We start from the raw sequence: 14,313 nt of genomic DNA, 5'->3' as shown, positions 1-14,313 counted from the left end.
TGTTGTTTCCATGGGCAGATGGGCAAAACGGAAAGCTGCTGAAAGCTTTACCGCAAAAAATAAAACTGGAACCATAAGCATGGTTTAATCGAAAGACCCATCCAACACCCGATAGGTTGTAGCCGTTCACTGCCAACACGCGCGCGCTCCGATGCCACGCAGATCCAACGAAAGCGGCGAAAAAAACACGGAATTTATTGATTTCGTCTCAACAACATTGCTCCATCGGGAGCAGCCAGCGTCATCGTCGGTTTCGTGTAACTAGCTGGAACGCCAAACGCGAAAAAAAAAAATATGCTCGCGAAACCCCAAACTCAATTCAACTTTTTTTTTCTCGGTTAAACCCTAAACTTTACTTCACTCTTCGAGGAGCTTTTGTTTAGGTTGATTGTACATTTTTCCATTAAATTTGCACTAAAGTGCAGGTATGGATGGTAAAAATCGAAACGCGACTGTTGGAAAGTTGGAAACAAAAAAAAAAGTTGGATGGAAAAGACGCTCTCAAGAGGATTATGGACTTAACATAAATAGACAGGCTTGCTGGCTGGGCTTGGTTGTTTGCGGTGAAGTATGGAAATGAAAAATTCATAATTAATTATCTAGCTTAGCGGCAATGGTCACTTAAATGACGTGCCTTGATAAACAGCTTAGCTCAATTTGCCATAATGAATGAAAAGTAGCTGGTGTTAGACAATGTTTTTCTTTGTTCTTTATTTGCTGTTTTCATAGGACATAACCACGATATAAATCCTACCGGAGATTGGACTTTTTTGGTCGAGGGTTTTGTATTGAAAGAAGCTTTTTGTATTGTGATTTCAGATAAATGAAACTGACACCACGAACAATTGGATAAGAATAACTATTAGGCCTATATAGCCGAAGTGATAAATGGGGCCAGCAGGGATTATAGTATCGGGGCCTGACGAACCCTCCCGCTTGCGAGTCAGCCGTGTAGTTCCCGGCTACGAATAGGACTGCTAACCCTAATTCAAGGCGTCAAGCGACCCGTTCCGAGGAATGAGTGATCGAGGGGGTGAAAAAGATGCTCGATCTTTAACGGAGACTGTGGGCTGTCCCTCACCGCGTTAATGGGATCTAACATAAAAAATTCAAACAAACAAAATCAAAAATTAGGTGGAAGTAGTAGTGGTGCTGTCAACCCCTTCGCAAGGAGCGAATTGATGAGGTCTCCGGTAAGAAGAAGTGAAGAGCTAGGTGCGGGAAGCTGCGTACGCAGCTCAATCGTGGGAACTCCGGTCCACATCCCGGCAAGTCAGCCGGTGGAGATAATGGATGGATCGTGGTTGCTGAAGGCCGTAAGCCATGACAAAAAAGACTGCCCGCAGTTGTGGTAACTGTGCAGCAGCTTGGCAAGATCATCAACTTTGCGTCCACGAAGTCGAACAATAGCAAGGACCTGAAAACTGCCTTGTTTCGACATCGGCTGTCGATGGACGAGGGCAAGCAGGAACACGCAATACTCGCGGTTATGACTGCAGCAGCGGTGGAACCTGTGAAGGAAAAGAAGTCAATGTTTACCCAAACGGAGGCCTTCGCATTCGCAGGTAGTTCAAGAAGCGTGGCGGATGCGATTACCCGGCCAGATTTTCAGTAACCACATATTAGAGTATACTAAGGGGCTGTCCATAAACCACGTGGTCATTTTTTTTGGGACTTTTCAACCACCCCCCCCCCCCGCGTGGTCATTAGTCCATACAAAAAATTTTATTTGTCCATACAAAATGGTCATTGGCCGAAACCCCCCCCCCCCCCCTCATGACCACGTGATTTATGGACAGCCCCTAATCAAATTTTCCCTGCAAAACGGTGAGTCGATAAGGAGAGCGTATAACATAGCTCTGGTCCTCACAAGTTCCTACCTCATGCTTCCACGGGCCAAGCGATGAAAAAAACCGCCAGCTAAGAGTTGTGTGCTTAGCTGGTAATGCAGCCTGGGCACTGTTGTCCTTCTGACTTCCGCTAGATTGAGGAGGTACGATTCGAGCGTCTGTTCACCAAGGAGGTGCGGCTCAAACAGCGTCTGTTCTGGCATCCAGCGGCTGAGTAAGAAACGCTGCACCACGTCCAGCTAGATCCAAGGTGGTAGCCCCATTAGCGTGGTCGTCCCAGTGTTGGTTGGGACGTTAAACAGAACTGGCACGATGGCCCTCCGGCGAGACAGGAGTGTTGGCGTAGGCCCAATAAGCCACCCGTAAAAATCTCCATTGCGAATAACATAGGAGAAAATACGACTCGATACAATCGGCATAGACCCACGCGACGAAATAAGGACTACGATTGGAAACTTGGAACATGGAATTGCAAGTCACTAGGTTTCGCGGAATGTGACAGAATAATTTACGATGAACTACATCCCCGCGACATCGTGGCTTCGCAGGAACTTTGTTGGACTGGACAGAAAGTGTGGAAAAGCGGGCATGGAGCGGCTACCTTCTACCAAAGCTGTGGCACCACCAATGAACTGGGAACAGGATTTACAGTGTCGGACAAAATAATAAGACCACCGGTCCTATTTCATACAAAATGGCCAAGTTTGACGATATGGTACTCGGTTTCTAGTAATCCGATTTGGCTGAAATTTTGACAGCCGACATGAAATCACGGGAATTTTGATTTGTATTAAATTGATTAAGTTCTGTTCACTACTTTCAAAGTAACAGATATACGGTGCGACAAAATTCTAACACCATTTTTTTATGATGGTTATTTGTGGTTAATTAAATAAAAATGTCCCCAGGTTTAAATGGCATCCTTAATTTTAGTACTTGTTTATCAATCATCAAGTATCAGATACTCACATATATCCTTTGGTAATGGCAATCTAAAAGTGGTCCTATTATTTTGTCGTTTCGTATATCCATAACTTTTGATGTAGTGAACAGAACTCAATCAATTAAATACAAATCAAAATTCACGTAATTCCATGGAGACTGTCAAAATTTCAGCCAAATCGGTTCACTAGAAACCGAGTATTACATCGTCAAACTTGGCCATTTTGTATGAAAAACGGGTGGTGGTCTTATTATTTTGTCCGACACTGTATAGTGTTGGGCAAGATGCGACAACGTGTGATCGGGTGGCAGCCGTTTCTTCAACTACAGCATCATCAACGTCCACTGCGCAGTTAGAGCAAACATACGATGGTTGCTCGCCGCGTGACGTGAAAATCGTTGTCGGCGACATGAACGCGCAGGTAGGAAAAGAGGAAATGTTCAGACCGGTAATCGGGCGAAACAGCCTGCACGCCGTATCAAATGATAACGACCAGCGATGCGTAAACTTTGCAGCCTCTTGTGGTATGGTAGTCTCCCGCAAAGATATCCACAAAGCCACCTGGAGATCACCCGACCATCAAACAGAAAATCAAATCGACCACGTTCTAATCGAAGGTAAATTCTTCTCAGATATAACCAATGCAATGTCTGCACATACCGCGGTGCAAATATAGATTCGGATCACTACTTAGTCGCTGTATGCATGCGCTCAAAACTTTCGACAGTTATCACCACGCGTCGAAGTCGAGCGCCGCGGCTCAACATCAAGCAGCTGCGTAACATAGAAGTGGCTCATGACTACGCGCAGCAGTTAGCAGTGGCCCTACCAACGGAAGAGCAGCTTGGCGCAGCTACACTTGAAGATGGCTGGAGGGACATCCGATCCGCCATAGGTAGTACCTCGGCTACAGCACTAGGCTTCGCGACTCCGAATCACAGAAACGACTGGTACGACGGCGAATGTAAACAGTTGAAAAACGAGAAGAATGCAGCATGGGCGAGAATGCTGCAACACCGTACGAGAGCGAATGAGGCACGTTACAAACAGGCGCGGAACAGGCAGAACTCAGTCTTCCGGATGAAGAAGCGCCAGCAGGAAGAACGAGATCGCGAAGCGATGGAAGAGCTGTACCGCGCTAAGGACACACGAAAGTTCTACGAGAAGCTGAACCGCTCGCGCAGAGGCTTTGTACCACAAGCCGACATGTGCCGAGATAATCACGGGAATATTCTCACGAGCGAGCGTGAGGTGGTCGAGAGGTGGCGGCAGCATTACGATGAGCACCTCAATGGCGATGTTGCAAATACCGAAGGTGGCGTGGTAACAGATCTAGGAGTATGTGCACAGGAGGAAAGACTTCCGCCCCCTGACCTCCAAGAGATTGGGGAGGAGGTTGGCCGGTTGAAGAACAACAAAACCGCTGGAGTAGATCAACTACCAAGCGAGCTTCTAAAATACGGTGGAGAAGCACTGGTGAGAGCACTACACTGGGTCATAACCTAGATTTGGGAGGAGGAAGTATTACCGGAGGAATGGATGGAAGGTATCGTGTGTCCCATCTACAAAAAGGGCGACAAGTTGGATTTCGGGAACTACCGCGCGATCACACTACTGAGCGCTGCCTACAAGATACTCTCTCAAATTTTATGCCGCCGACTATCACCGATTGCAAGAGAGTTTGTGGGGCAATATCAGGCTGGATTTATGGGTGAACGCGCTACAACGGACCAGATATTCGCCATCCGCCAGGTGTTGCAGAAATGCCGCGAATACAACGTGCCCACACATCTCTTGTTCATCGATTTCGAATCGGCGTATGATACAATTGATCGAGAACAGCTATGGCAGATTATGCACGAATACGGATTCCCGGATAAACTGACACGGTTGATCAAGGCGACGATGGATCGAGTAATGTGCGTAGTTCGAGTATCAGGGACACTCTCGAGTCCCTTTGAATCTCGCAGAGGGTTACGGCAAGGTGTTGGTCTTTCGTGCTTGCTGTTCAACATTGCTTTGTTTAGAGGGTGTAATAAGGAGAGCGGGGATAAACACGAGTGGAACGATTTTCACGAAATCCGTTCAGCTGCTTGGTTTCGCTGATGATATTGATATTATTGCTCGTAAATTTGAGACGATGGCGGAAACGTACATCCGACTTAACAGTGCCCGAGCAGAAGAGAAGAGCAAAATAATAACTACAAAATAACATAACCTGTTTTTATATCTTTTTTTGTTATTATTAACTTATCAAGAATTACTTTTCCATAACATGTTTTGTTGGACAATCTTATTTTGTTAATATCCAGCTATTGATATGCACCATTGAACAACATTTAAATAACATGTTTTGTTATGGAGCAAACTAAGTTATTATTGTGATATTGAGAGAGTACAAATATTTGATAAACAATATCACAACAATAACAAGTTTTTATATTGTAACTACAACGTTCTTTACAGCATTCCGTACATATTATCTTGTTATTCGAATTACACTAGTTTACAAAATTAAACGAAAGTCGTGAATTTCTGTCAACGAGCAAAATTTTTGAAGTACAATTCAACACTGATTTCGAAACCGTGCTTCAAAAAATTTTAAGTAGAGCAGTTTTTAAGCTTTAGCTTAATATTGAGTTTTACAATTTTTAGAAATATGGAATTCACTAAAATTCAAATATCTTGCGTTTAGTCAACTAATTTCCAATCTTTTTCCATGAATTAAAAGCTGAATACAATAATATTCGATCATCTGAATGCAGGTTTTGCGTCAGATTGATGAAATTCAAGATATTTGCGAGTTTTAGGGACGATCTCCTTAAGTTTTAGCTAAATTTCCAAAAATATATGAAGAAATGTAATTTTTTCAATAAGAAAAAATCGATCTAAAAATTCTTTCTCAACGTTTATTTGACATATCATATGTAAACGAGTTACAGTAAAAAATTCAGCTCAATCGGAGCATTGATTACGGAGAATGAGGTGTGTGAAGTAAGCGACTTTGCTTAAAAATAGAACAAAAATCAATTTCAAATCATCAACCTTGTATGGAAAGTCGAAAAAAAATCCGCTCTGCTGTAATTTTTTTCCTTCGCGATTTCGAACTCAGGGCATAATTCTACACCAAAAATGATCATCAGCTTACCGAGTTCAAAAATGCTGTAAACTAGTGTTATTATTCTTGTCAGCCTAATATTTTATAAACACTTCGACAAATATGTCCTGTTTTTGTATCATTTTTTGAATCCAGTTACATATAGTCGTATCCATTCCATAGAAAATCTCAGAATATTGTAATACTTGGTGGATTAGTAGTTCCTTGGAAATAGTTAGACTCATATGTTATAATTCGCAATTAAGATAGCTCTATCTAAAGGGTGGTCCAAAAAATTTTGCTTTTGGTTTGTTATTAATAACTTTTGAAGATCAAAATTTGTTATTGAAATTGTTTTCCAAATTCATTGTTATTAAGTTGTTATTGACACAAACAAAACATGTTATTAAACTGGTCTTACAGGAACATCTTTTTGTTATGATATTTGTTATTTTGCCACTTATAACACGCAAGTTTATAACATAATATGTTATGTTAATAACAATAAAATAACTGATTTCATTACTCAGTTATTTTGCCAAAATAACGCATTTTATTATGCGTTTGTTATTCTCTTCTGCTCGGGTGAAGCTAGGCGAATCGGATAAGTCATTAATGTGTCGAAGACAAAGTACATGATGGCAAAGGGCCACAGGGAAAAATCACCGCGCCCGCCACTCCGAATTTATATCGACGGTGATGATATCAAGGCGGTTGCAGAATTCGTGTACTTGGGTTCACTGGTGATCGCCGACAACGACACCAGCAGAGAAATTCAGAGGCGCATTGTGGCAGGAAATCGTACTTACTTTGGACGCCGCAGAACTCTACGATAGAATAAAGTTCGCCGTAACACGAAGTTAACTATGCAGATGGAAGACGGGACATGGAGAAGGTGAATTAACCACGAGCTGCATCAGCTGCTGAGAGAACCAACCATCGTCCATACCACGAAAATCGGGAGGCTACGCTGAGCGGGTCACGTCATCAGGATGTCGGATAGCAACCCGACTAAAATGGTTCTCGAGAGACATCCGACCGTTACAAGAAGACGTGGAACGCAGCGAGCTAGGTGGGTCGACCAAGTGGAGGACGATCTGCAGACCCTACGCAGAGTGCGGAACTGGAGACAAACAGCCATGGACCGAGTGGAATGGAGACGACTACTATGTACCTACAGCACAGGCCACCCAGGCCTTAGCCTGATCGGTAAGGTAAGTAATCAAATTTTCCCAAACATGTCATAACATCTTACAGCACTGTGTTTCGAACGTTCTCTTTATTTAGTATGTGTATGTTATTAGACGCTAGATAAAAATGTTCATTCACATTTAGCTCAATCATGATAAAGTTGTGAACACCTCATGATTTCCAAAGAATCATAACATACAGCTCGTTATTTGTTTTTACCCAAGCATGACGGAAAATGTTCCACGCTCACAAAAAGTTGTGACTCGATGGTTTGTAACCTTTCCAAAGTTATGAGCTATGCCGTTCAGGTGGATAGCATTCAGCACAATATAAATCAAAAGGAATTACAAATGCTCGCTCCACAAACAACGACGAAAAGCTCATGTTGTTTCCCAAGAAGAAGTGATGCTCGTAGACTCGACGTGCTGAGCTGGGCAATTGCGTCAATGTTTGTTGAAAGTCCTCGGAATGAAACCAGGAGTGGGTGAACCCGTTCCTGACAGAAAAAAAAAAATCAAAATCGAATAACGCCGCCCGTCACAACAGGTCCCAGATTGAAGCCTTTTAACGGGCGGGCGAGGCCCATCGACAGCATAAGCCCTCTGGTGGTGCGAAAGCGTGTAATCGTTACCTATACCTCCGATGCCGCGTCGAAAGTGGGGCAGTCGATTCTCTGTCTGAGATGGCGTAGATAAATATCCAGGAAAGGCATTAATTATGAATGAATTTTGCGCTGGTGTCGCCCACCCAACCGATAAACCAGCTGAGCTCGGATGTTTGCGTCATGGCAACAACCACTTCGCTTTGGGAGCATTCTAGTTTGGAATATGATTTTCAAGACAGAAATCTGTAACGTAATTATGATTGATGCCTACCTCTAGGGCCTTCGTCATTATAGATAATCGTATTATAATATACGGTATTTTGGCTAGTTGTTTTCAGTATCTACAGCTTTAAATAGTTATATCCTGTATATTATAATTGGGGGATTCACATGGGCGAAACTACGATTTTTTGCCAGGGGGTGCACTACAAACAAATATTCATGAGTTCATCCATTCATCATACATCGCCCCATATCTCACAGCAACCCCCGGTAGTTTCGCCTGGATTCACTAAACAGCGTAAACATCGTAAACATGGCTTTGTGGAGCGGACCTGGTGTGATGGTTAGAACACTTGACTATCATGCCGAGGACCTGGAGGAATCGAATCCCACTCCCGACAAACTCACAAAATGTGTGAGTTTTTCCTTCGGAAGGGAAGTAAAGCATGGGTCACGAGATGAACTAGCCTAGGGCTAAAAATCTCGTTATAATTCTTTCTGGTATGATAACAACATGTTTTCAGACTAATGCCATAAAAATATAGGGTTTTGAACTACTTGGGCACCCGCGTCAATTCTCGGTAACTCACAGCAGAACAAATCAAAATATCACTTGCCGCATATTTTCCAAACGCACTTCCGTGGGTAATCACCTCCCGCAACATTTCCGCAACGGAATCCACAATCAATGAGCTACACGTTCACTCTGAAGCCGCACAAGTGCTCAAAATAACTATTATGCGCAGGCCAGTGCACTGCGTTAGCACAAAGATGAGTGCCGAAGTGATTTCCCATTTGATTTTGCTGGAAGATCGTCACTGATGCCGGGAATTGGCGCTGGACAAGGTGCAGTGAACTCGTTCAAAATCAACTTTCCGGCAGGAAATCTTCACAACAATCACTGTTAACAACAAGTTCACGCAATAAGGTACCTGAATCAGATGGAAGAAGTGGACGAAAACGGTCGTTTCGTTGTGAAATTAGGTAATAAACAATTGTTTGTATGTTGTGCCGGGAATGTGGTAAGTAACCCTAAATCTGAATATTACAAACATTAATATAGCTACCGTCTATAACACCTCATGCAAACCAACGGGGTACATTTTTACTTCTAGCAACCCTGTAGACGACGAAAAAACACACGGCTGTAAGCCTTATTAAATCAAATTTTGATGTTTTGTTTTGATTCTGCGTTCCGTTTCACCCGGTTCCATTAGCAGAATGACATTTCTGATATGCTTGAAACAATTATACTGTATTTCTGCATATCAGCTGGTTTTGAATTAAGTTCAAAAAGTATGTGCACATGTCTGGAAAATGTAACCATCACACATTGAAACACAATCCTCAAATCTACTTTAAGACCACGGCAATCAGATTCTGCGTGTTAAATCGTTTTGCCGTTGTACCCTAAGGGACAACGAGGGACCACGTCCGCCAGCGCCAGCAGATATTATCAATTAGCCATAATTTGCAAACCCCCACGTGGCGTGGTAGCGGGAGCGATAAGGGAGTTCTGGGGTGGATGGACTGGACGCACGCCATGTGCCAACAACCGCTGCCACTCGCTGCAAGTCAGTCACTCTTCCAGTTCGCTGGTCACGTCGACACTTCCTTAGATATTCGCACTTCATGCCGGGTAGGACAAATTATGCGACACTGCCCGCCCGAGCCCGCTGCCTGCCGAGTGGGAAGATGATGATAATGTTGCCGACAGCAGGGCTGAGGGAAAACTCGTCCGTCCAGCAGCCGGTCGTTGTCATCGCTGTTCTCACAGAGTTTTCGTTGTCGTTGTTGGAAGTTGTTCTGGTCTGGGCTGGAGGACGACGATGCTGCCCAGCATAAATCTTTATTTCTCTAATTTGTACGTCTAATTGCAGGAGCGATGGCCAGCGGAATATGATAAACGGAGAGCAATAAATATTGCATACACCATAGGCGTTCCACTACATCGTGTGATAATCATAAATTATGTGATAACGTGAAATGGAGATTTATTACAAAAATCTCAGTCGACCTTTTCGCTCTCTTGCGGTCAGTTTCGGCTCGCTCTGTCAAATCGAAACAGTTTTTTTTTTATATTCGTCCCACACTAGTTCTAGTGTGCGTCACTGCACAGCGGAACCATACATAAGCAATAGAATTAATATTTCACTGTCATCGAGTGTGTTTCAGGATAAACGGATGTGCTAAAAGGTCCTTTATTTTGGTTTCCATTCCAGCGCTGCTGTCGGGCACCCTTCGAACATATCAACGGGCAGGATGCGATAGCGAAGTCGTCACATTGGGATGCCCCCGAGGCACAAGCATATCGATCGAGGTGGCCCAGTACGGACGGACGGGAGGTAGGTTCCAAAAGACAAATCATTTTTGGGATAGAACTGAACGCAGACGTGACATGGTCAACGATGGAAATGGTCATTAGGAGAGTGACCGGTCAAAATGTGTTGGGTAAACAAAAACACCACTGAATGGCCTTTCTGTCCCATTGATACATGTGTTCCATCTGACCAATCGATGATTGGTATTTATTTGGCCATATTTAAAGATTAGTTCAAATTGAGTTACTCTGTGTTTTTTTTTCCTGCGGCTTCATAGAATAGAGTATGCCTCATCAATTTAGTTTGTATAGAAGCAATTCCAAGTTTTTCAAATTAGGGGAAATTGCCTATTCTCGGCCGTTTTGTTTTCTCTTTTCGTCTTGGGGGGGTTTTTGAAACCTACTGAACTCAAAGTTGGTCTGAAATCCTTCCCAACTAAGCTGAATTATATGGCCAAGTTTCGGGCAATTTAGCTGACAAAAACCCTCCATGACGAAGAGAGCAAACCTGCCGACAATACCCGATGTCACCCTATATTTAGTTTTAACATATTGTTACACTTTCATGATACTTACATATGTGCTTACATGTAAAGCCTGCGAACTTTAGAATCGGTACACTTTCAACCGACTGCCGCTCAAAAACGGTGTCACTTGGAAAAAAGTGTTGTTAGAAGCAATTGAAGCTTATCTATTGTAGTTTGTAGGAAAAATATAAAATTTGCTGTTTTTATATTTGTAGATGAACTATTGATCTGAATTCGTAAATAGTGCCAGTTTTTTCTGCATACATTGAGCAAAAACCAATCAATGTCAGATTCAAAATTTGTGTTGAAACATATAACTACCAAACCCACCAATTACGCAGTATAGAATAGTTGTTGGTATTATGATTGTTGATTAAGGGAGGTAAAATATTCCATGAGTGTTTTAAAATTTCCAATATAGCTATGGTAAGCCTTTGAAGGGTTTTATGGAAAATCAAAGGCATGCACAGATATTTAAGGTCAAAAAAGTTGTTTTCGCATAAACTTTAGTTCGGCAAATACGCATACGGGAAGGATATTATACGAATAGTATTGGTATACAAGAAACCAATGCTTTGTTGCAGAACAATATAAATAATCGTGGCTCGAAAGCTGTAAGGACTATTGCTGACGAAAGTTATTGGATGTGTTTTGATGGCGTGAAATATCTAACTTTTTTTTAATAAAACTGAATCTACTCAAAAGTTTTTAATTTGTGATCATATAATCACATCCATAATTCCATAATCTATATGGATTTCAGTGTTTTATCCATGGAAACTATCTTATTTCAGGCTTATTATGAGGAGTTAGCCTTATGACTGTTAATTTCCGACTACTGTGAGGGAAAACTGCTAATAATTCCAAAAATAATCCAGGTTTCGATGAAAATTAAGTTGGGCCACTTGAATTGGGGAATTGCAGATCCAAAAAACGATCCCAGGAAATATTTTTTCATAAAAAATAACTGAGTAAAATTATGTTTTGAATATAGCGTGAATGGACAATAAGGCTATAAGTTTATTATAGTCTTCTGAACCATATTTTTCAAGAGTTTAATGTCGTAACTTGTTTAGAGCTTATCTTTGGTGAACATAATTTTGTTTCTTGTGGAAATATCAGCCCGTAAGCTATGAAATTTGCAAATGTTGACGATCATTGGTTTGTGCAGAATAAAATGGCATGAATCAGGTCAAAATTTTATCTTGAAGAAATAAAAACTGAATTTTTCATATTTTTCCTACAAAATACAATAAATAAGCTTCATTTGCTTCTTACAACATTTTTTTCTAGGTTAAACCGTTTTTGATCTGCAGCCGATTGAAAGTGTACCGATTCTAAAGTGCGCAGGCTTTACAATTTCAAGGTGAAAGAGCTCAATATTGTTAGGTTTGTTACCGACCGATCGTAACAATGACAAAAAATCGAATTTATGGACATCAAACTATCAGATAAGGTCCAATAATTGTAAATAGATTATTAAAAGATGTAACCGTTCGGTTCCAAAATGCACTTGTTGGCTCCGCCACAATTCCTATTTTCCCCTTAATTAGACCCTGTAATAAAGGAACGCACACACTCCCTGTTAGCAGGTAATGAGTGAATGCTTGTTCCACTTTCACGTTTTACTGTGTCCATGAAAGGCGTCCAATATCGAGCAGTTTGAGCTCGGGCAAAACAAAACACAGCCCTGAAAGTCTTCTTTTTGCTCCATAGATGGTGCAATGCTACAACAGGATGGGCAAACATAAAATCAAGAACATAAATGCATATGCAGAATTTTTGATGCAAGGCGGCTGTTCTTATGGAAGCCTGGCCGAAACTGGGGAATGTCTTTTGTACAGCTAACAATCCTCGAACAGAGCAGTAGTAGCGCGCGTGTGTAAATTGTAGTTATAAGTGAATTTTGTGTAAAGAACCTATTTATTGGTGAACGTTGGTTGGTTGGTTGAACGTTGGTGAATTCTTGGTGTTCTCTTTTTCAAATCCATTTGTTCGTCAAAAAAGCCACGTTAAATGTAAAAAAGTGTGTTAGTAAAATGTTCTAAAAAGTAATAGTACGGATAGTTAATCTTAAAATGTGTTAGTATGGATAGTAGTGTGAATAGTAAAATTATATCGTAAAGGCTAGTTAATTGTTACTATTATAGTTAAACCAAAGAACAAACAACAGAACACTGGACGGAAACAACAAGTAATCTAAAACAAAACAAGAAAAAGGTACGTAACAAATGTGACAAGACAATTAGTGCAAGTTAGAGGTTGGGTACAGTGACGTCATAGGGTACTAATCCGTGATGACCAGGTCCACGCTTAAGACCTTTTCTTTCCTTCTCTTTTTCTGAGTTTCCACCAGTGCGAGGTGCCGTGAATGTGTGTGGTGCAAGTGCGCGCAAGTTTTCCTGTTCAGGAGGCGATTCCGAACTCGGCCCTGTATTCCGAGAAGTAGCTTCGTGCCGCCATTGTCCGCGCGACTAGGCATTTTCGACGCAGCCAGCCTTTCTGCAACCGCCATCTCCCCACACCTGCAGGAGCCGACGAGCACCGATAATAGCCCGGCCTTTCCGAAGTCGGCATGCGTCCGACGAACACCGAAGTCGACGGGCAGCGCCTTATTGATCTATGATGTTGATAACCCTGCCGATAGTTCCGGCTTAAAAAGAAGAAGCGGGGGAAAAGGAAAAGGAATGAAAAGAAAAAGGAGATGAAACTGGCAGGAAGCGGAAGACATTGGTGAAAGATAGACGGGTTTCCGGAGTCTCGTCGAGGAAAGACCGTGTGAGAATTTTGGAGAAAAGTGGCTTCGCTGTTAGAAGGAAGAGCCACCATACAAGAAGATTGATATGATCTCCTGGTCACCCCAAAAGAGGAATAACTGGTGAGCCGAAGAAACCCTCAGTGTCTGGCCCGAACAACTCCGCCCTCACGCCAGGGAGTCAGGTGGCTTCCGAAGCGAATACGTTGGATAAAGTACGGGCATCCGATTTCCCCCCTCTCCCACGAGGATCTACCGATAGATTCGGCGAGCTCCGCGCCATGAGCTGCAGGTTATAGTGGAGTACGGCTGGGTTGGCCCCCGATTACTAGGACCCTATATCCTATGTGCTGCCTCACCGCTAGCGGGCATGTGAGACGTCGAAGAATACGTGGGCCAGACGCAATCCCAGCTGTGATCACCACACATTTGTCGAAGATTGCCACTAGCCTCCATAAGACCGATTGAGCAACTCGTTTTTGTACCTGTAAGGCAAAAGGCCAACCGTGGCGTTGCATGAGATCCGATGATCGACCGTGGGCCCGAACCGGATAAGCCATGGCTCCCCCATTTGAAGAATTCGATTCCGTTACAAGGAAATCCGCCGATCGACCGTGGCCCCATACCGACCTGTAGCTGCGTTGGCAAGTAATATGCACGTACATGTTAATGTGTGTTAATAGCACCAAACTGGACCCCATCAGTTCCAGCTCGGCTGCACCAAATCCTAATCCCCCTGTTACGTACAGTATCAATTAGATGTAGATAGGCCGATATTAGACTCATCGATCGAACCGAGTCAGA

The 14,313-nt window shown here is 42.7% G+C and overlaps 1 protein-coding gene across 1 annotated transcript in view; it reads left to right on the top strand.

Annotated features, from left to right (window-relative positions):
- LOC115261461 (protein eva-1) overlaps positions 1-14,313 on the top strand; it is a 553,839-nt gene that overhangs the window by 286,139 nt on the left and 253,387 nt on the right. Inside the window, exon 3 of the mRNA XM_029863136.2 lies at positions 10,130-10,252. Coding sequence (XP_029718996.1) covers positions 10,130-10,252 — 123 coding nt within the window. The remainder of the gene's footprint in view (positions 1-10,129; positions 10,253-14,313) is intronic.

Source organism: Aedes albopictus, chromosome 3, assembly GCF_035046485.1.
Source record: "Aedes albopictus strain Foshan chromosome 3, AalbF5, whole genome shotgun sequence".
In the NCBI taxonomy this organism is placed as follows: Eukaryota; Metazoa; Arthropoda; class Insecta; order Diptera; family Culicidae; genus Aedes; species Aedes albopictus.
The sequence above is the reverse complement of the archived record's forward strand: the minus strand, read 5'-3'. Positions and strand labels throughout refer to the sequence as shown.